The 22,672-nt window shown below is 51.6% G+C and overlaps 1 protein-coding gene across 3 annotated transcripts; it reads left to right on the plus strand.

Moving 5' to 3' along the window:
- Window positions 1-62: 62 nt before the first annotated feature.
- GLYCTK (glycerate kinase) lies at window positions 63-16,494 on the plus strand. 3 transcript variants are annotated; one of them, XM_058845089.1, is made up of 6 exons: window positions 87-187; window positions 4,309-4,354; window positions 8,549-8,944; window positions 9,302-9,453; window positions 11,274-11,449; window positions 12,056-16,494. In XM_058845089.1, the coding sequence occupies exons 3-6, from the start codon at window positions 8,658-8,660 to the stop codon at window positions 12,953-12,955; spliced, it is 1,515 nt and encodes a 504-aa protein (XP_058701072.1). In that variant the 5' UTR covers window positions 87-187; window positions 4,309-4,354; window positions 8,549-8,657; the 3' UTR covers window positions 12,956-16,494. The 3 variants fall into 3 exon arrangements, with proteins under 3 accessions (XP_058701070.1, XP_058701072.1, XP_058701071.1); XM_058845087.1 differs by lacking the exon at window positions 4,309-4,354 and having other exon boundaries at window positions 63-187; XM_058845088.1 differs by lacking the exons at window positions 87-187; window positions 4,309-4,354 and adding an exon at window positions 6,490-6,625.
- Window positions 16,495-22,672: the final 6,178 nt, after the last annotated feature.

Here is a 22,672-nt window from a genome sequence, read left to right on the forward strand (position 1 = left end):
CGCGGGGCGCCCTGGGAACGGGGGGGTGGTGAAGGGGGGGCGTGCGCACGGGCTGCTGGGACGGGGGAGTGCGGGGGTATCCGGCGGCCATATTGAGTGTGGCAGGAATGGAAGAAACGCCCGCGCGCTCCCGGCCCGCCGTGACTGTCAGCGTCTGTCACCGTCCCCGCCGCTCCCGGGGCCCGAGGTGGGAAGGGGCGGCGCAGGGTAGGGCCGGACGGCTGCGGCGGGGCCGGGGCTCATTAGCAGTTCAATAGCCACTCACCGGCCCGTCCGTGCCTATGGAGGAGCGGGGGCCGGGTTGAGGGCATGATGTCATCCCGTAGAGCGGGCAATGGTCTCGCGCCGGGGGGGACGCGTCACTTCCGGGGCCGGGCGGGGCGGTGCCCTGGGGAGGGGCCGCGGGCGCCCCGGACAGCCTCAGCCCGCGCTGGGTATTCCCCATATTATGTCGATTTAAAGCGTTTTTTGGAAATTCTAGTGGAAACTAGAGAGAAATGCGCTGGTCGGTGGCCGGCTGAACATGAGTTCATGGGTGAAGCGGGTGGTCCGGAGGGCCGGTGGCACCTGGCCTCTGTCAGCAGTAGTGTGGCCAGCAGGACCAGGGCACTGATTGTCTCCCTGTGCTGGGCACTGGTGAGGCCACACTTTGAGTGCTGTGGCCTGTTCTGGGCCCCTCCGTTCAGGAAGGGTATTGAAGCATTGGGGCAGGTCCAAAGAAGGGCAGCAGAGCTGGGGAAGGGTCTGGAGAACAAGCCGTGAGAGGAGGGGCTGAGAGAGCTGCGGCTGTTCACCCTGGAGAAAAGGAGGCTCAGGGGTGACCTTAATGCTCTCCACGACTCCCCGAAAGGAGGTTGTAGCCAGATGGGACTTGCCCAGCTAACCACTGACAGGACGAGAGGACGCAGCTTCAAGCTATGGGAGAGGAGGTTTAGATTGGATATCAGGAAGAATTTCTTCACAGCAGGGGTGATCAGACATTGGAATGGGCTGCTCAGGGAGATGGGGAGTCACTGTCCCTGGAGGTGTTCAGGGAAAGGCTGGATGTGGCACTCAGTGCCCTGATCTGGGTCACACAGTGGCATTGGGTCATAGCTAGGACTCAGTCTCAGGGATCTTTTCCAACATAGTTGATTCTGTGCTTCTGTGAAATCGCTTATTGGGGCACGTGCTGTGCCAGCATCTTGGCAGAGCCCAGCAGGAACAGCCTCTGTGCAGCCCAGCGTGACCAGGGAGCATCAGTCAGCTCCCCCTCCTTTGAAATACACTGTGATCACTTTCTCATCCTTCCCCTCCTACTTTCAGTCCAGCTATTGCACATCTTTATTTCCCAGTCGTTTTTATTCCTCTAAGAACTTGTTGGCAACAACAGCAACACCACAGCTGTAGCATCCTACACCACATAAGCTCTCAGGTAAAGGTGGGCAGCACACACTTAAGCCTTTGAGAAACACACCATGGCTTTTGAGGATGCTGCTCCAGTACACCTTGGAACTGCTTTTTTCTATCGTGAATCCTGATGACAGGCTCAGTGTGCATGTTTCTGTGTATTTCTTACCTTAAAAAGCTGTTCTTGGAATATAAGAGTAGCTGTGAGAATCTCACCACACAAAGTTTTATGCTATTTTAAATTTAGAAACCAGTAGGTCTTGTCACTTCAGTCCCCCAGAAACTCACAATCAAAAGAAAAAAAAAAAAAAAAAAGCCATAGATTCCTTCCTGAATGTTAATTGCATTTCCTTTCAAACTGTCCAGAATAGTTCGATTTTGCTTTTGGATCCTGTTGCCCTCCTGTGGTCAAACCTCAGCAAGTCCAGGGGCTGTTAAGGCTCTGCACGTCCTTCGAACAGGCTGCATTATTTTGTGTGCATGTCTGATTTAGTTAAGTATTTCCTGTCTCAGTGCCCTTGCTGTTTGCTTGCTGGAGCTCCCTGTTACATGTTTAGAGATCTCACCCGGCTCATCCTTTCACGCTGCAGTGGGATTGGCTCCTCAGAATGCTTTACCTTGTTTTACTTTTACACAAAATCAAGAGTTTCACACTGGAGTCCAGGGATACCAAAACACACCCTCATTTCTCCTGAGGGTCTTGGGGTCAGCTGCCCCTTTGTTAGGCCAGTTCAAAACCCACAAGTGATTTTTTTGTGATGAGAGGTTTTAGAAAAGCTTGGAATGTCGTGCCTCCTGCACACTCTAAATTGCAGGATCAAAGCCTGGATTATCTCCTGTGGGCCCTGGAGGTGACTCACCAATAACATCATAAGACAATTTACTTCAAAACACCTACAATACTTAGCTAAGTTTTAGAGTTGTATAACACCGTGGGTTGTTGATTTGATATTTTGTCACTTCCTTTTTATTCTTCTGCCTTTCTTCCTAATCGTTGGAACTTAGTTTGTCAGTTTATACCAAGCTGGAATTTAGCTGGCAGGATAATTGGATCTCCTAGAGAAATGTCATATTAAGTAGGAATTATGGATAATGCCCCTGCAAAATTAGTTAATGGAAAAAATGTTTAATTGCTGCTTGAGTAATATCGATCAAATGCAGTTATTCTACCTATGCATTTCTGTATTAGATACCACTGGAACCTGCACAACACAGGGACTTGTGCTTGCTCAGCAGCAAAAATTCACACTTCTCCCTGCTGTGTGCCCTGAGGTTTCTGTGGGCTCTAACCTTGAGTTTATCGCGGTTCCTCTGGAAGGTGCCTCCATCAGCAGTTCCCCCCTATTAAGTGCTCTGTGCTACTCTCCGGGTCACTAATGAAGCCATGGGGTGACTCAAACCCCAGCAGAGTCCCTGTTGATTACCAGGTGTCAGCTGGACCCCGAGCCACTGCTTTCTGCCCTCTGAGCCCAGTGGTCAGGCTGGTTTCCAGCGGGGCTGGCTGTGATTGCCCAGCCCACCCTCCAGCATGCTCACAGAAATGATGTCAAAAACATCAGCAGAGTCCAGGCAGTTCACATCTGCTGCTTTCCACGTTCCCCACAGCCTCTTGTCTCAGCCCAGAGGGCAGCTGTAATTGTCATCCTGTGACTGATTAAGATTCCTGGCTCTTTCTCCTCTTATGTTATTTCCAGCTGAGGAGCTCATAATTTTCTGCTATTAATCCCAAAGACCATGACCTTGTATTTCGCAGCACTGAATTTCAACCCCTTTCTACTATTCCAGTCCTCAAGGCTCGCAGCTTTTCATCTTCTCTAGAATACTGTGATCCTTCTCTGTATTTTAAATGACTCTCATCTTTGATGGCAAGTTGACTCAGAATAGGGAGTTTGAGAAATTACAGCATGAAAGGAAGTAGACTTGGCATGGGCTTGGCTTCAGGGTAGTAGTGCTCTGTGTTGAGCTACAGAAGAATTTTTAGTGAAAAGTTTTTCTTCCTTGCAATCCCCAGAGCATGGGAAAATCATTTCCAAAAGGTATATAGGGAGTGATGGGAGTGTGACCTAGAAAAACTAGTAAGATGCATATGTCAAATCCAGTTAATTTTTTTTTTGCTAATGATACTGATCTATATATATAAAATGCTGAATAGAACACTTATCTTCCCTGTGTTTGGCCTTAAGCCACATTCCCCATCAAAGGCAAAGAGACCCTGTTGACACTTTCCTGGTGAGCAAATCAGTCATGAGAGCAACATATTTATATTCCAAGCAACATATAGAAAGCCATGTAGTGGAAGCTAGGGCTCCTGGGTTTCTCAGAGCTCAGCATATTCTTAAAACAAAGGTATCCAGGCTCCATCCTATTTTCTCCCTTGCCTGTCTGGCAGACCCTCTGGTCTCATCATACTGGTGCTGACCACTCTCATCCTTTTTCCCACTTCTGGATGCAGGAGCACTGCAGTAAGAGGGGGCAAAGGACCCCTCACCCTGTCCCTGCACACCCACTCGTGCACCGGACCCTTCATAGCTGCCCATCCTTGCTGCAGACATTTTCTCTTTTGCCAAATATGAATGAGGCAGTGCAGTAATTTTATGCAAATCCATGTGCAGATTAAAAAATTAATCAAATTCTGAAATTTTCATTTAAAGAGATTAGTCTTGAAAAATCCCCCATCTAATCCTCCCAGAATAGTCACTTGGAACAAGCCTTCACTGTGTTGTTTCCCTCCTGGGTTCAGTGCATCTCCTGGAAAATTTTCTTGTAATGCTTTTGGGACCATGTGGAGCAGCAAGCTTGGGTTTGAGCAGGGCTCGCCAGGCAAATTAAAGTTGATATATCAAATGATAGAGGAGATGTGTCAGTAAGTGGGAACGGGGGAGTTTAAGGCAGTAAAATCTCCACTCTTGTACTTCATAGGTAAATTCCCCTGGTGATGCAGGAGAAATGGAAGCGGGGAGCCTTGGTGAGTCTGTCAGTAATTTACATGCTGAGAGGCCAGAAAAAAGTCGTGCAGCAAGAAAAACGAGGAGCAAGAGACACTGCTAAAACTTGCTGTGTCTGGAAGTTTACTCCTGTAATCTCTTAGAGCTTGAGCTCAAAATTATCCTCGAACAACTGGGGTTTGATCCAGTGCTAGTCAAATATTTTCTTAGCCCCTCAGGGATTTTGAAGTTGACCCTGTGCAAGGTGGGCCAGCCACCAATCCTGGAGGAAATTCAGAGGCATCTTGATGGCATTGAAGCTAAAATAACTTAGGTCCCTGAAGTTCTCAGTTAAATCAGACATTCTGGCACAGCATCTTCTGATCTCCCAGCACCTGAAACACTCAGGATGTGTGTGTGGTTGGCTTGGCCTGCAACAAGCTCAATTGCCCCGACTTCAAAAAAACCACGAGGCCAAGATGCAAATCCCGTAACAAACCTCCAACCACAGCACCTGGAACAGCTCAGCTCTGCCCAGTGATGGCAGACTGGGCCTAGAAAGAAGTATTTTTCTAGCTTTCAAGTACCTCCCATGGAGTGAGGTGCTGGCTCATTTTTCTCACTGCATGGGCATGGCCAGCTCATTTGTTCACTGTTTTCTTCCCCAGTGTGCCTCCAAGTTTATGGCTCAGACTCTGTCCTGCTATGTCCATACTTTTGGTCTCTTGCCACCATCCAATTTACTTGGCAGCTTTACCATTTCTGCCCCTACTGCTGGATTGTTTCTGTCTCCTTCTGACTTTGGCTCCTTGCCTGCAGAATTGCTTTAATTAAAAAGTTAATGAAAGGTAATGCAAACGAGCATTTTGCCTGTATTTTATCACAGTCCAGCTCCTTCCCCTCCCTCTTTCCCAGAGAAGGTGAAAATTAGAAGCTGGGGTTTTGCTGCTTTTTGGTGTGAGAGCTAACAGTGGAAATTTCTACAGGCTTAGGAGGAGCCCTCTGAAGAAAGGGCTTATAATGGTGTGTGTAGATTATTATAAGTGCGTAGATTATTCATGAATGAAAGCTGAGGAAGTTTTCATTTAAAGGGGATTAATCTAAACCCTTTACAATCCTCCAGCTCTCTTTGGAACAGGCAATTCTTAGCATCATTTTCATCCTAAACTTAGTGTGAATTTACTGGAAACTTTTCAAAAGACTGTCTATATCACAACTACAAATTATCCCAACCAGGGACAAAGGGAAGGTGACACCTGAACCTCACTCCTGCCTGTAGCTTGTCACCTTATATCCATACAGAAGAGGGTTCATTCATCCCTAAATGATTTTCCTGAGAAACTGGGAGACTAAGATTAGTGCATGAAGTAATATGAGTCACATCATCAGCCCCTTCTCCCAGCCCAGATTCCTCACAGCCAGCAGTGGGAAGAGGAAAACGCAGGGATGTGAGGGTGTAATTTCCCCTCGTGCAATATGTAGTGGTTAACAGGCAATTACACCACTTCTAAACCCACCATCTGGGGAGGGAGCCTGAGAGCTGGCATTTGGGTTATTTTTCATTCCACAACTGCCTGTGTTTTGGGGTGATATTCAGTTCTCTTGATCTTGTTTTTAAAGCCTCAGTAAAATGAGTAGGAGTTTTATTTTTTGTTAATATCTACAGTGGATTTCATAGCACTGATTTATAGCTGTTCCCTGATGACATTTAGTACCCAGTGCCTAAGACTGTATAAATAAATTACATAAAAACAGATTTGTGGTATCATTAGCAGCACCCCCATTCCAAGGGGAGCCTCCAGTGAGCCTGTGTGTCTAATCGGAGCTGACAAGGAGCAGAGTCACACACTGAGACATCCAAAGCAAATGGATCTGTGCCAAATTCAGCTCTCTTGCACTGGTATCAAGTTGGATAACCTCTGACTGCAAGGGGGTTTTACACTGCATTTACTCTGCCTTTACACCTGTGCTCTGAGATCAGTGTCAGGCAGTGGACCCCAAAATCCTGGGACACAATAGGAAGGCGCTTGCTGACTTCCACAGACTCTGGATCAGGCCTCGATGGTTAAAATATAATCTGAGTTCAGAGTGCAGAAAACAGATTACATGCCTGCTATTGTACTGAAATGCCTTCCAGAGTAAGCATTAGCAATATGTACACAAGTGCCAGATGAATTAAGCTGGCATTTAGTTTTTCCACCTCCAGTAGGAGAGGATTGCTTTTAAAGAACTCACGCCTGCTGTGTCGTGTCTGGAGTTGGAGCTGAACGGGGCTGCCAGGAGGGCACGTGTGAAAGGAGCCACGGTTGCAGGTCTGGTTGTGCTCAATTTCCCCGGGCTTCAGGGTCAGCCATGCACAGAAACATCAAGGCAGAGACAAAGCCTGTTAAAAACCTTGGGGCTTTATTTTCTTAAACTCCCCTGTCTCCTTTTAAGCTTTTCTTCTCCAGCCATTCCTGCAAATCCTGTATTGCAGCTCAGACGAGGTGACCCGGGTGTGCTGCACCTCTGCTTTGTAGCACCTTCTTCTGAATTGCTCTGTGCCACCAGGTGAATCAGAGAGCTGCTGGGAGCAGAGATGCTTATCTCAGTTCCTGAGAGGTGCACAGCTGACTTCACTTCGGTCAGCACAGTTACTCTGGCCCTCATTGAAGTGGGGTCAGTGGTTTAAACTGCCAGCAGCATCAGCTGCCATGAAGTTTAAGAGTCTGGTAACAAAGTGGTCAGGGCACCCTGTCTTTTTTTCTCCTATCTCCTCGTGGTTGAAAAGCCAGTCCTTCTGACACCTAAAGGGAGTACACATAGGTAGATAACCTGCCTTGGCTTTTGGCTTTAAAATCTGTTCTCCTAAACAATGAATCATTTACTGTTAGCATTGTTCTTAAGGGCATTTTCCCACTTCAGTGATTCTTGGGGTTCTTTCTCACAAACTTTTGATTCTCTGTAAAGCCTTACCTACAAGTCCCTTGTACCAAGATTTCAGAGTGTGCCCAAGTTTCAGTGCCTGAGAAGCTGTGTAGAGGATTTTTGTGTAGATCCTTTGGGTCCCTGCAGCAAAAGAAGGCAGATTTAGACCCAGAGGAGCTGTTGAAAAGCTTGTCCAGCTTAATGATTAACACCGTGCAATGCTGTGGGAGTGTCAGGACAAAGAGACCTCTGGACTCCTGAGTTCTCCTAAAAGAATCCCTTGCACAAAACACATCCACTTACTAGAGAGAGGATTAACTCTCTCAGGTAATTTCAATGGGTCTGTGATCAAGTGTGTTGGCCTGGCTGCTTCAGCCTCCTGGCACCCTGCCTTAAATGCCATGAGCAGGAGAGATGCAGATCACAAGGATCTTTGATCCTCAGAAACCAGCAGTGAACTTGCTGCCGGTTAACAGAAGGAAGGAGAAATGCTGTGAGGGAATAGATGTGTGTATGCTGGCAGGGGCCACCTTTCTTCTGTCAAGACAAGTATCTGCCCTTGAGCAGCTGAGATCTTTCTGTCCATGCACAGATCTGTTGCATATAATGCTAATGCTCAGTGGAGAACAGCTCAAAAAGGCTTTCACAGACACGGCTGGCAACTTTGCCTGGATATGAAGTCTTATTTGGGCTCTAAATGTGATTTTAATGGATAATGAGGACTAAAAGAGAAAGGTAAAAGAAGCCTTGTGTTAATTTGCTGTTAGGCGAGGAATTCTCACTACTGGTCTCTCTGTGGCCACCAGCAGCAAGGGATGGGGCAACCAGCAAGGCTGTTGTTTCTCCTCAGTCTGTGTCTGATGCTGCAGGGACACATGGGGCAATGCACAGCCAGAGGATGAGATCAGCATTTGGCTAGCATGAGGAAGGGAGTTAATGTAGTGAAAAGCTGTTCCACACAGATGCCCTGCTCTCTCCAGGACAGAGAGCAGCTTCCATAGTTTGGAAAGGTGTCAAACGCTAAGCAAATAGAAATGATGGCTTGCCAGTGGCAAATCTACAGTGATGGAGAAGCTGGCTGGCAGAGCTCACCTTCCCTGCAGGAGGTGATGAGATTGCAGGGGAATCACAAGCTGACAGATAGTTTGAATGTGACACTGTCCTTCCCTTCTTCCTGCCTGGGGAAAAGTTAGAAAATCCTGCTTGTATGGCACCTTAATCTAGGGGAAACAGGAGCTAGAGTTCCACGGTTCATGTTTTGACCTCTCTGTTCTTTCTGTGACAACCCTGTCTCTTCTACTAACAAAAATGTTCGCTTTCCCTTGCAGGTTGGAGGCTGCTGGCTGTCTCATCAGCCCTTGAGGCCTTGCCAGCGCTGACAGAGTGCACAAGCCCACCCACAACGCAGAGTGGCTCAGCCCTGCCAGCCCGTGCACAATGTCTCTCCGCGAGCACGCACTGTCCCTGTTCCGTGGCGCTGTGGGCACCGTCCGCCCGGCTCCCATGCTGAAGAGGGCTCTGAAGCTCCAGGGAGATGGGTGTCCTCAGCTGCTGGTGAAGGGCCAGGCCTTTCCAGTGAAGAGGAACCTGTACCTGGTGGGTTTCGGAAAAGCTGTGCTGGGGATGGCCGCAGCAGCAGAAGAGATCCTGGGAGAGCACCTCACTCGGGGGATTATCAATGTGCCACTAGGGATCCAGGAGAGCCTGCAGCGAGCAGGAATGCAGTAAGGATTGTTTATGGACAATTTTGGGGAGCAGGAAGAAGGGGTGTAGGCTGCCAGATTTGTCCTCTGTGGGATGTTGTTGTGAACACCTTAAGTCCTTTTGAGCTGCCCTTGCTCTGTTGCCCACCCCATCCACCCCACCGCTCTCATCTTCAACCACCATCACATCCCAGTGACACCAGTGACACAGCCCACCTCTTGTGCTGGATATGGGGGAAGAGACACTCAGCACAGGCCATCTGCCTGTCCTGGGCACTCACTGTATGGCACTGATACACCAGGCACCTGCAGGTGACAGCCTGGCTGCCTGTGTGGGTGCACAGATCCGTGGTGTAATTACCTCTCTTACCTCACCAGGGAGATGCTGCTGAAGCCACACAGCAAAATCCAGGTCATTGAAGGTGCCAAGAACAACCTCCCAGATGCAGAGGCTCTGAAGGGAGCAGTTGCCATCCAGGAGCTGGCTCAGGGTCTGACTGCAGATGACCTGCTCCTTGTGCTCATCTCAGGTAATGTGGGAATCCCAGGGAATGGGATCTGCTGAGGTGTCCCCAGCTGCCTGCCCACCCCTGGCTATGCAGCAAGGCAGTGCTGTGCTGTGCCAGCCTCTTCAGCACGGACACTTGCATCTCTTGATTTTTCTCTCCTTTCTCCCATCCTTTCTCCAGGGTTGTGGCAAGGGAGAGCACAGGGCTTCCTGCTGCTGCAGCAGACACACTGCCTCCCAGCACTGGAAGGAGGCTGAGATGCACAGGCAGGGTCCTGCAGTTGTGCCACCACAGTGCAGTGGCACCTCTGGGCACAGCCTGGCTGTTCTCACCTCTTGGCAAGGAGACACTTTTCCTGCCCCCTCCTTGCATTTGGGGATGCAGCCATGGAGAAGCAAGCACTTGGTAGACTTGCATACTCTGCATTTGTGCAGGCGTGTGAGTCTGAAAGCTGAGATTTGGGACTGACCTTTCTCAGGGCTTGGCTCCTTCCCAGACAGTGGAAATGAGGCCTCCAGGTCCCATAGAGTAAACTGCAGGCCTTGCAGGGGCAGCTCTGCACACCCCCAGGCCTGGCTGGTGACTCCCAGGCTATCCCCAGCTCCAGGGCTGTGTAAGAAGATGCATCAGAGGGATGCAATGACATCACCTCATCCTGAGCTCAGTAGGTGTTATGGCAAAAGCATGCAGGGAGCAGCTCTGCAGAAAGGCCTTGGTCTCCTCTGCTCAGTGTTTATTCCTCTGTGGATGCTGAAGCCTGATCCAGTACGGAGAGAGCAGTGCCATTAGGCAAACACCCAAGTGATTGGAAGCTAGCTGTTCTTTCTGGGGATTCCCCTGGGCTTCCTCCTGTCTTTTGGCTACAGGGATCTCCAAGAGACTCCTCAGCCCTTCAGGGAGCCCGTGCAGGATCTCCCCGTGGCTGTGACTCCTTATGCATGTGCACTCCCACACAGCAGCCGGTCCCCAACTGCTCCTGCCTCTCAGCTAGATCCCTGGCTATTGACTGAAACACAGGCATTTGCATTTGTTTTTCTTGCTCATCATGTTTTATTGATGGTGATTTGTCTCAAACCTCAGAGCAAGCTTTGCATTTTGACAGTAGCATTTGGCTGTACTTCTGTGCATGTTCACTCTCTGCACAGACCTTGCTCTTTTCTCCTCTATTTTCCATCCATTCCACTTTTCCATTAGAACCTTGCCTTCTTTTCCACATTTCCAGTGCCTCCTTGTATCAGACAGAATTCCCATCAGTGAAGCTATCACCTTGGACTCGGGGTGTGCTTTGTCCTTTGCATTACTGAGCCCCTTTTCTTTCCTCCCAGGCCTAGATGAGTGCAGGTTCAGCAGTTTCCAATCTTGCTGCATCCCCAGACAGTGTTTCTACACACTATCCTGAATAAATTGGGCCACCAAAGCAGGCAGTGTCCCCATGTGCACAGCACTGACTGCTGTGTGAGCCGTGGAGGCCATGCTCCCTGATCACCCATCCAGGTAACCCTTGAACATCAGTGTGAGGACCCACTTGTGGCCCAGTGCAGAAGTGAGGGTAGTTGCTGTCCCTTTTTTGTCATCCCCACCACACTGCAGGCTTGTGGGGCCCCCATCCAGCCAGGCTCACACTGCCTGGGTGAAGTGTATCTGACTGCACAGAGTGCAGGACAGCAGTGATTAAAACCCATTGTTGCAGATGACTAAATTCTCCAGAGATGTTAGCTTATGTCCCCAGTCACCTCTGCCTTCCTTCCAGACACTGGTGAGGGAAAAGACTAAAGCCTTGCTCTCCTTTGTCCTCCTTTTCCTGCTATTCTGATGTCCTTGCCATCTCTTCTGCATCCTAGGGGGTGGATCAGCCCTACTGCCTGCTCCCATCCCTCCCATCCTCCTTGAGGAGAAGGAGAAACTCACAAAGATGTTGGCTTCCCGAGGAGCTGCCATACAGGAGCTGAACATCGTCCGGAAGACTCTGTCTGTGCTGAAAGGTGGAGGGCTGGCCCAGCTGGCACATCCTGCACAGGTAACCAAGGGAAAGGCCCTGTTTGCCCAGAGATCACCCATCTACCCTCAAAATAGAGCTTTAATCGACTTGCAAGGGTTTTTTCCATACTCAGTGAACAAGTTTGCACACTGTTTTGGGGCTCTCTTGCTGAGATTTCACTGAGGACTGAAAATCTCAGGAACATGGAAGAGTGGGAATTCAGACTTGGGAAACATCAGCCATCCCATCATGCCACTGCAGACACCCAGCAGGCACTTCCACGTACCGCTGCTTCAGCACCATGCTTTCAAGGCTGGCTCAGACCCTTGGCTCCCCTGGGGGCTGTTCTCAGCATGTGCCATTGCTCAACCCACACTAGGTTGGGCCTGCCAAGTGCAGTGTCACAAGTTACATCTTCCAACATGACAGTCCAGCTTCAAAGGGGACTGTAAATCTGTGGGTTTGAGAACGGCAAGGTAACACTCACAGGTCCATTAAAAAAAAATAAAAAAATAGGTGAAGACCTACCCTGTTTCCATCTGCTTTGATGTGGGGATGGCACTCAGAGCAGTGCTTATGCCAGGACTCTTTTGTGGTCACCTGTCTTTGTCTCCTGCAGTAATTTGTGGGCATTTCTTTCCACAGGTGGTGAGTCTCATCCTGTCTGACGTGATAGGTGACCCCCTGGACATCATAGCGAGTGGGCCCACAGCTGCCAGCTCCCACAGCGTCCAAGACTGCCTTCAGATACTCACCAAATACAACCTGCTGCACAACCTGCCCAAGTCAGTGGAAATGGTCCTCTCCAGCTCTCCCACCAAGCCCGCTGCTCCGCAAAGCTACTCCCATGTTTCCAACATCATCCTTGGCTCCAACACCCTGGCTTTGGAAGAGGCCAGGCGCCAGGCTGAGGGCCTGGGCTATGCAGCTCTGGTCCTGAGCGCAGCAGTCCAGGGGGAAGTGGGTCATGTTGCCACACTGTACTGCCAGCTGATCCAGCTGGTCTGCCTGGGCTTTGCCAGCCTCAGAGAAGGGCCCCTGAGTGACGAGCTGAGCAGGAATCTCCTGCAGCTGGCAGCAGAGCTACAGATCCCAGGTTTGGACCTGGACAAGTTTCTAGAGGCGCTGCGAGGATTAGGGCCCAACAGACCAGTCTGCATCCTGGCCGGTGGAGAAACCACAGTCCAGCTCCAGGGAACTGGCAAGGGAGGGAGAAACCAGGAGCTGGCCCTGCGTGTGGGGCTGGGGCTGCACAAGGCCACAGGAGCCAGCAGCCCCCAAGGGAGGTGTGAGATCCTCTTCCTCAGTGGGGGAACAGATGGGCAGGATGGGCCAACGGAGGCAGCAGGAGCCTTCTGCAGCCCAGGGCTGGTGGCTGAGGCACTGCAGGAGGGCCTGGATGTGGAGGCCTTTCTCAGGAACAATGACTCCTACACGTTCTTCAGCCAGTTCCAAGGTGGGCATCACCTCCTGGTGACAGGCTTGACAGGCACCAATGTCATGGACATCCAGGCCATTTTAATTAGAGCCATGGAGAGATCATGAGAGCACCCTCTGCAGATATCCAGATGCACTTAATTAGGAGCAGGAGTAAATGAAAGCACCAATGCTGTGGACAAATGCAAACTACTTAAATTAGGGCTCACTGTCGAGGCTGCTAGTGTCTTTGACAGAAAGAATCCACTAATTAGACACATGAGTGGATGTCCACAGCAAAAACAAGCACTTGTAATTGGGGCCATCAGAGGAAGGTAAGAGGTCACATTAGAGACAAGGAAACTGGATTTAAGACCTGTGACTGCTTCAACTATAGTTAATTTAAGAGATGTGGGGAAGTTGAGGCCATGGCAGGGCGACCATGGAGAGCCCTTGCTGCACTTCCAGTGCCCCCAGCTAAAGAGCAGCTCAGCAATGGGGTTTTAGGGCTTCACTGAAGCAAATTACGGTGACTGAAGGATGTACAAGTAGTAACAGTAAGGCCTGCTCACCTGAAGCATGGAGGTGTTGGGGGGATGTGGTGGGAAGGGGACACCCAGCACCCACTCCACATGCCAACACAGTGCCCTACAGCTCTTCCCACACCAGGGTACTGAGATGACAGAGACTCCAAACCCAGCAGGAGGCACACCCAGGAGTGTGGCTAAGAAGCACACTGGCAGAGAGTTCTTGATACTGGCTGGGTGACACAAGCAGTGCACAGTGACAAAGAGGATGACATACCTTCAGTGTGCAGTGTAAGGATGGGGATGAATGAAGTGCAGTGACAAGCCGGCTGTGTAGAGTCTTCCTCCAGCCTCCTTCCCTCCACAGTAACATCTTTCCTGCTGGTCCCTGCTGGGAGAGCCTCTGTGCCAGCAGCATGTATGCTATGAGCTTTCATGGTGTTGTTTTCCAACTGTCTAGAAAACTGTCGTGCATCCAGCCTGAGCCACTGACCTTTCCTCTGCACTGAGGCAGAAGTCGCTGTCATTCTGATTAACTCCGCTAATTCCACAGAACAAAAGGCAAGGAAACCTTCATGATCAGCTCTCCTGACCCATGCTGCTGAGCTGATCAAAGGGCAAATCTGCCAGATCTGTGCTCTGACAGGGAGCTGCTCCCCCCACATGCACAAGGACATGGTGGTTATCACGTTTTTGTCACCTACTGCAGTGTGATATGTGGGAGCGCAGAGATGAGCTTGGTTTCCCAGGACATGGAGCTCACAGTGGGGCTGGATTTCAGGAGGGCTTTGCCTGCAGCAACAGGCACGCTGACGGTTTGGCTGGATATTCAAAGGACTTCAGCTCAGCAGCCAGTATGACCCAGCACGTCCAACTCCTTTTGAATATCTGTCTGTTTGTTACAGAGCCTAAGTGGGAGCTGAGCTCCTTTGAAAATCCAGCTCTAATGTAATAGGACACGCTTGACTCAGACTCTTTCCAGACAGACCGACCTACTCCGAGTGGCTGATCTCATCTCGTGACATAAATACACCGTTGTGCCAACACCCTGTGGTGTCTCACTGAACAGTCAGTCGTTCTGCACCCCACTTCAAGGTGGATCAGAGGGTGGGGTTTTGAGGAGGATGCAAAACCTCCTATTTTGGTTTTGAAGCCAGTATCTAACAAGTAGGGATATCAGCAGGACTATCACGGGGCCTGGTGTCGACGCCAGGCTGGCAGCTGGACTGCCTGGGCTACAGCCCAAGCTCAGAATAAGGCACAACCCTGGGAATTTCAAAACCCCAGTCTTGCCCGGTGGTTTAAACTCATCCACGCATCTCATTTGTCCTCGGAGTCTGAAGGTCTTCTGTAACATGCCTGAACTTGCTCACACTGGCAAACAGCTCCGAGATCTGCTGGGGAAAATCTGCCAAGCGTTACAGAGCTCGCTGTGCCCCCGTAATGTCAGGGGGTGGTTGTGCAGGAGAAGCTGCTTTGTGCCGTGTGTTTTTCTCCGGAGGTCGCTGGCAGGTCGCCTGCTCCAAGCCCAGCAGGGCAGCTCCACGGGGGCACTCGCACGGGCAGCGATACAGCCAAACGTACGGGCTGCAGCCAGGAGAACTGGGTAAAGCTGGCTCCACAGCGTGGGGAACGCTCCCTGCACCATTCTGCTCCGGCACAATGCAGAGTGACTCCGGTTTCGGGCTGGGCTGCCTGGCAGAAGGGTCACTTCAGCAGCAGTCCGGTGTGCCAGCCTGGGCACACTGCCACAGGACCACCAGAACCCCCTGCCCAGAGCTCTGCCACATCGCTGAGCGCCACCCTGGACTTGGAGCTGCTGCCTGTGCTGCCTCACAGTCAATTTCAGTGGACCTTGGGCTAGTGCTGGCTGGCTTCTCCTGGGAAATGCCCACCCCAGGTAGCCCGAGCAGAGTCCTTGTTTCCTGATGGTGGCTTTTCATAACAATTAAAGAGTGTGTGTTGGGAGGAGAGAAGTCTCATAAAAGGTTTGTTGAATGGATGGAGCTGTTTGAAGCGCATTTCCCATCTATCTTTGCTTGGCTGCCACATATATATGTCCATATATGGATTTTGTTCTTGTCCCTTCTTTCCTAATGAAGAGATAACAGGCCAGGGGGAGATTCAGTAAGAACACTCAGGCTACAGAAATACTTCTCTGATGCTTCTACCTGGATAAGTCAAAGCTCCATTTCCAAGGGGTTGCTTTGGTGGACCTTGTGCAACCTCTGCCTAGGGAAAAAAGGAGCACTGGAGTGTGCACAGCCCTCACAGACAAAGCATCATCTTATTCCTCTGGACAGTGCTCAGCAGGGAATTGTCTGCCATTGCTCCAGCCCAAAGCCAGCTCCTTCTGACCTGCAGTCCCTTCACAGAAGGGCAAAAGGCCCCATGCATGAGCCACCACACATTTGGGCCACATTGGTCAGGTTTAGTAGGATTTGTGAGATAAGACAAATGTTAAGACACGAGAGCATCACTTGCCTGGTAATGATTTGCCTCTGGGCTGGCAGGGCCTGGCAGGAGGAATGACTTTCCCAGTGGGAACTCAAGTGAGTCACCACAGCTGAGCAGGGCTTTGCAGCTTGTCCATGCTGTCCTGGATGGGATATTGGCCTCATGGGAGTAAAGCTGCACAGGTGAAGAAACCAGAGCGTGGCTGCGGTCACACCGAGCACTCCAGTGTGTGGGCTGTGATGAGACCAGCTCTGTGCCACCCTGGCTCTGTGGTGCTTGTGCCTAAGGAGAAAAGCCACAGAAAGAGTGAGGACAGTAAGAGCTACTGGGGCTTGACGCTCACAGTCCCTTCCCTTTTTATTAGAAAAGAAAACTGTCCATACCAGCCAGCCTTCAGGACGGAGTCAGCTGGGTGAAGATGGCCAGCAACTCCCTGGACACATGGGCAGGGGACACTGGGACAGTGGGTAGGAAAAAGTGCTCAGATGCTGGGTGGGGAGCAGGTCAACAAAGTCTGAGTATGTTGAGGGTTGATTTGCTCTCCTAAGTCGGCAGCTTGTAGCCAAACAGTGCTAACGGCCGGGAGAAGTAACAGCGTTATTAACAGCACGAGCTTTTGGCAGTAAATTAAAAATCTTGGCTGCCGCCCTTGGCTCTGCTCTTGCCTCTTAGAAGACATTAATATCACAGCTCCCCAGCATTCCCATTATCACTTCATTAAGGATCCAATAATGATAAATGTGGATGGTTTTATTTTGCACGGAGCCTGATTAATGGCCAATAATTCACTAGGTGTTAATGGGGCCCTTCCTTTATGGAGGCATTGGAAGGGGCTGCCTTTCATCTCCTCCACAAGCCACGATTTCACTGTTTTCACTAATGTGACAGATATAACACAAACCTTGAAAGAGTGGCTGAGGCCTCTTGAGAAACCTTGAAGAGCATCGTGCCTGGGGCAGCCCTTGCTGTCGTGGGCATTCCTCAGCATCTTTTTCCTCTTCTTCCTCTTCCTCCTCCCCTGTGCTGCTGGCAGTGCCTGCACCCAGCTGCTGCCAGAGGCTGTCACTATCTCTCAGGATAGTCGGGGACAAAACCAAAACAGCAGATTCCCCAGGGATGAGCCCACCAGTGCAGTCACTGGGGCTCTCCACAGCAGATGTGGTGCAGAACCAGGCTCATCCTTGCAAGGGGGTGCAATGCAAGGAGTGGCCTTGTGCTGGCCTCACCCCAAAGCAGCTCGGCACCCCTCACCTGCATCCCAAGAGGGCTGGGGAGCCTGGGATACAGGATGGAGTCCAGGCTGAGGCCAGCAATCCTCCTCCAGCACCCCAGGGGACAGCTCTGGTGGCTCCTCCGAGGCCGGCTCCCGTGGCACAGGGGCTGCTCTCCGCCGTAGGACCCCGGCGTATTGCACGGCTTCAATCCCTATATGAAGTGGGATGTATAATCACATAGGAATAAAAAGCCATACAAGACGGCAGGCTGTGAGATGCTCCATGCTGGAGGACGACGGGACAGTCCCTCTGCAGTGGCTGCCACGGCCCCCACTGGCACAGAGCCGGACCCCAGGGAGCCCCCAGGATTCCCCCCAGCCCCTGTATGGGGTCTGTGGGGAGACACAGGAGCCCTGCATCAAACAGAGAAGAGAGGCGATGTGTCAGCCAGGAGAAAGCTTGGGAGGTCCAGAGCCGCTGCAGAGGGAGCCCCAGGAGGTGTCAGCACTTGCTCCCAGCTCTCCCAGCTACCAAGGGCCTCCCACCCCAACTCCCTGCTAGGAGCTGTGACAAGACTTGCTCTGTGCTACACCCAGACCTGCTCCCCTCTCACAGTGCCCATGTGGGAGCATCATCCTGCAGGAGCTCCTCCAGCCTGGGAACCCTCTGCTTGTACCACCATTGTCCCCCAAGGCTTTAGCAGCCCCACCAAGGCAGTGGGTACCACAACCCTCAAACACCATCACAAACAACTGGTAAAGGGAGAAAAATGAGCCAGCCTCCTCTCTGTGGAGGTCAGGGATCCTTCTCCATCTGAGCAGGGAGAGGAGGGCCCAGCAGCTGGAGCGAGCAGTTGCACGGAGCTGTCAGCACCCAGCTGTCAGATCCCAAATCCCCTGGCAGCCCATTAGGAGCAGCTCCTGGCTGCCTGCAGGAGCTCTTGACAGGGGGCCAGGCACTAGCATGAACGAGTGTGGATCCTCCTCTAAGGAGGTGGACGTGGGTGGAAGGCAACCAGGGAGCTGTTCCTCCAGTGAGTGCTCACAGAGCAGCACTGGCACAACCCCATGTTCGGGGGTGGCAACCAGGGCAGGCTCCCCTGGGAGCCCACCCAAGCAGTGCTGGGGATGAAGCCAAGTGGTGGCCAGCAGAAAGGGCTGTTTGTGCCACCTCCTCTCCTCCTGCCTTTCTGCTCACACCCCGGCAGCAATTCTGGCATCCGCGGGATGGGAGAGCTGGAGCAGTGCCTGGGGCAGGAGAGAACGGGTGGTGGGTGCAGGCTCATGCAATGCAGCCCAGACCGAGAAGGGATGGCTCTTCTAGCTAAAAGAAAAAACAAACAAACAAACCAAAACAAACAAAAAACCCACACCACCACCCACCACAAAAAAAAAACCCGAAATCCAACAACCCCCCCTCCCCCCAGCAAAGTAACAATACACTCTCTGGTTGCCACACAGCACCAAAAAACTCTTTTTGCCCAGGAGAACGCAGCCAACCAGCACCATAGTGTTGTCTTAAGCAACTCCAGAGGGGCTGTGCCACCCCAGAGCCATCAACCTGGGCTCCCCTTAAGCCAGCAGGAGGAATTTCAAGCCTCAGGCTGCCTTTCCGTGCCACAGGGTAGCACTGGGAACATCAACACTCTTCCAAACACTCCCAGAAGCCTTCCTCCATCCCCAGTGCCTGGGTTTCTCTAGGGACTGGAGCTGTGCAGCAGGGTGGACTCTCCACATATCCCTTGTGGGATGTCCCTGCCCACGCTGAGTGGTGGATGGCAGGAGTCCTGAGGAAAGGGTCTCCACATGTCCCCTCCCTGGGGCAGTGTAGGCAGGGGGCTGCCAGAGCCCCAGGGAAGGGGGAATCCATCCACACAGAAGCTTTCTTCAATGCAAAATCTGGGGGGGGGTTGGCTTTCCACATCAGTATTTCCAAGGCTCTCACCCATCTTCCCCAAGAGCTGTCAAACCACATCTCTGCCACGTTTTGGGAGGCTGGAGGGGTCATTCCCACTGTAGAGTGGGACAGCCTTGGCTTTCCCTAGGCCAGGCTGTGCCATGGCATTTGCCAGATCAGGCACTGTGACTCTAAATAAAAAGCACAAATCCCACAGTTTAAGGGGCTTGAGGCACCCAAAATCCCCAGCAAAAGCCACACAGGAAGGGAATGGTGTCGGGCATTAGGGTGGCAGGGAGGAGACACTCACAAGTGACCGCACCACCGGAGGGAAGCCAGCACCGTGAGGGCAGCGCCGGGTCTGCCATCGCTCCTTAACTGCCTCCAAACCAAGTCAGCAATTGTGGGATCATCAGCTGATGAATTGTAGGAAAAGATGTGTTTGTGAATCACTGCACCCTGGCTGGGTAAGAACACTGCCAGCGCTGTATTTGGGAGCAATTACTCTCCCCGAGAATGTGAATCATTAGGTATAATTACCCTAATAAATAAAAGGAAGATAACTCCAGTCTCTAACCTAATCTAGAACAAGCGATTTTCAAGGAGAGATGTATGAAATAAAACCAGGAGTACAAGACAGAGGGAAAGTAGGAAGAGAGCTTCAAAACCTGGGTGTGCCATTAATCCTTCCCACAGCAACCAAGGCCAGCTGGCAGCAGTGGAGTGTCTCCCACAGGTCCTCACTGGAGTTTGGTGGCAGAGAATTTGCCATAGAGGGCTCAGGTTTGGATGCAGCAGGGTTGTCCCTTCCCAAGGCAGCATCCCACCGGAGTACAACTTCTCTCGGCAAAAGTTTCCCTGCTACAAAAAGGCAAACAGGTTAAAATAAAAACAACAAAAAAAAAATCCCTAAACATTTATTTTGGAGATGATGGCAGGGGGGGCAACAGTTACTTGAGTCTAATGAAACCATTTTGCTTTTCCCCTGGGAAACACTGGAATTAAAAAAAAAAAAAAAAAGCACACAACAAAAAACTCTAAGCCCACCCCACTCAAAGTTGACATTTTGAAACGAAGCAGCAATTTTCTTCTCCACTTAAAATGTCATCACAGACTTTCGCTGTAAAAAAAAGCAGCTTTCCCTGAGTGACATTTTGAGGGGAAATGTTGATTTAAAACCAGAAGGAAACCCCCAGTCCATGCAATGAGATGTTTCGAGCTGCAGTGATACTTCTTACAGGGAAATTGGTATTTTTTGCAGGAAAAAACAAAAAAAACACACCCTCAGCCACACATATTTAGTGGTTTGAACTTCCCACAAGACAAACCCATTCTCAAGGAGGCAAGACTTTGGAAAAGGATGAAGCAACAGCACTACCCTGTCCTGGAAGAAACAGCAAACAGCATCCCTAATTCTGGGCAAGTTTCCTCAAAAGCTTTGCAAAGCAAAGCAACAAATCAGCAACAGAGTCTGTGTTTGTCCTAGCAGGTGCCAGGCAGGTGGTGCTGGCTCTGTCCTGTCCCTGCAAGATTCCAGTGCAGGAGCTGCTCCTGCCCAGCCCAGCAGTGGGGACGATGCCAAGGCCAGGGGGTGCTGGCACCGGAATGGGGAGCCCTGGTGAGCTATAACAGGGTTTATCCCACAGCTTTTGAGGGGAGAAATTGGATTTAGTCTGTGACTCATGGGAATCCTGCTTGTTCCCTAGGGAGAAAGAGGATTGTGGCTCACTCCTCTGCTTGCAAGAGGGGCTGGGCTCTGTCTGGAGATGCTCCATGAGATGGGGCTGGGCCTGCACTGCCTCTGCCTGGGCTCTCCTGTTAGGTGGGGTTTGACCGGGAACAATCTGTGCTTGGGCTCTCCCTGGGGCCACCGTTATTGCTGCCTGGGTTTTGTTTTTTTTAATAAACCTGTAATATGAGAAGCCTGCCCAGGAGAGCAGAGGGATTATTGGCAAATATCACTTCCCATTTGCCAGGCTTCGAGGGGCTTTAGCCACATGGATTAGCCAGGAACAGAGAGAGGGACAGAAACCGCCGGCATGGGACACACCAGAACTGAGTCCTTTGAACACAGGGCTGCAGCAAAATCCTGCAGACAAGTATCCTCCAGCCTCCAAAGGAGAGGGCCGGGTGGGAAGGGCTGTGGAATCCTAATTAGCTTTTTGATATTAATGAATTGGCACTGAAGCAAACAAGGCAGCAACAGTGCCTGGCACAGCTCCTGCTGCCACATCCCAGTCCCAGCACTGGGCAGCCTGCATGAGGGGGCTTGGTGGCACAGTCAGGGACATGGGGACCCAAGGAAACAGCAGCAGAGAGGGGGACATGCCACTGTGTGACAGGAACTGCTATGGGATGGTGGCACAGAGAGGATGCAAAGCATGCACGATGTGAGGGTAGGCAGCAGGACATGCCATGGTTTCAGCCACCACCACCACAGCTGACACCAGGACACCACTTGCACAGGGCCACCTCCCCTGCCAGGGGCTTTCTGCAAGGCCAAGGCTGTCACTTCATCCCCAGGTGAAGCCAAGAGCCCAAGGACAAGGCATCCCATCACCAGAAATGCCAACAGGTGCCTGCTGGTTTGGAGACACAAGGTTTGCAAATAAATCTTTATGCTGGACATCTGTGTCTAAGCCCCTTTTTAGGGGCTGCAAAAGCTTTTGGGGCACGCAGCAGGCAAGCCAAGAGGAGCCATGGGGTGTAGAGCCAAGAGCCCATGCCAGGGGTGCTGGAGGCATTCTGTAATATTAATGAGAACTATTAATTATTAAATGCTGCTGGGCAGGGAGGGGAAGGAGCCTCACTCTTGCTCAGGAACAGCCAGTGACCAACAACTTCTTGTCTCCAAGGCTGGCAGCTGCTCAGGGAGGCAAAGGGGCCCCCCACACATCACCTCCGGCACTCTGGGTGCAAACCTGAGTGCCACCCACCAGCAGCAGCTGAATGCACAACCCGGCCACATTCCCACTGCAAGCCACCACTGAGCTCAGTGTGATGCCAAAAACAAGCAACACAAGCACTTCTGTGCAGAAGCATCACTTCAGGCACAGCTTTTGAGTCCAGCTCACCTCTCCCCTGCCTTTACTAGCATGGCAAGCAACGTGCCCAGCCCGGGAAGACACAAATTCTATCCCAATTCCTGACTAACTTATCAGCACAGCCCCACAAAACCCACAAACAACACCACACCCTCCCCTCTACCGCTTTAACCTCTTATAAACCCTCCTGGAAAGGCAGGAATCACTGTGTGCTGTGCAGAGCCACCAGAAGTTGATTAAGCCCTAATTAATTGCATTAAGGTCAGCCAATGTACTCTGTTAAGGAAGAAAGCCAATAATTAAACTCCACGTGTGGTGTGCTTCTGCCATTAGCTCCCCGGGCTGCAGCGGCGGCGTCAGGCTCGGCGGGGTTACAGCCAGCGCCGCTCGCCAGCACATGGCGCTGGCAATCGGGGAAATAATTAAGTGCTGGGCATAAAACCATCAGCACTTCAGCGGCCGGGTGACAAAACCCACCCAGCAGCGCTGTCGGTAGCCGGGCCGCTCGGGAGGGGACAGCAGGGGGACAGCGGCTGTACGGGGAGCATCCTCTGCAGAGCACCCAGAGGAGGATGCGGCCGTGTCCGGCCAGGCTGAGCCATCAGCCCGGGGGCTGGCACGGGCCCCTGCGCGGGGAGGGAAGCCCTCCGGGCCCCGACAATGGGGTTTTGTGTAGTCCCGACAAGAGCACCTGCCCCGGCGCTGGGA

The sequence above is a fragment of the Poecile atricapillus genome, chromosome 9, assembly GCF_030490865.1.
Source record: "Poecile atricapillus isolate bPoeAtr1 chromosome 9, bPoeAtr1.hap1, whole genome shotgun sequence".
Lineage (NCBI taxonomy): Eukaryota > Metazoa > Chordata > Aves > Passeriformes > Paridae > Poecile > Poecile atricapillus.

Coding starts and splice junctions, on each gene's coding strand:
- GLYCTK (XM_058845087.1), top strand. CDS start 8,658: ATGTCTCTCCGCGAGCACGCACTGTCCCTGTTCCGTGGCGCTGTGGGC. Junction 8,945..9,301: donor CTGCAGCGAGCAGGAATGCA/GTAAGGATTGTT, acceptor TTACCTCACCAG/GGAGATGCTGCTGAAGCCAC. Junction 9,454..11,273: donor GCTCCTTGTGCTCATCTCAG/GTAATGTGGGAA, acceptor TCTGCATCCTAG/GGGGTGGATCAGCCCTACTG.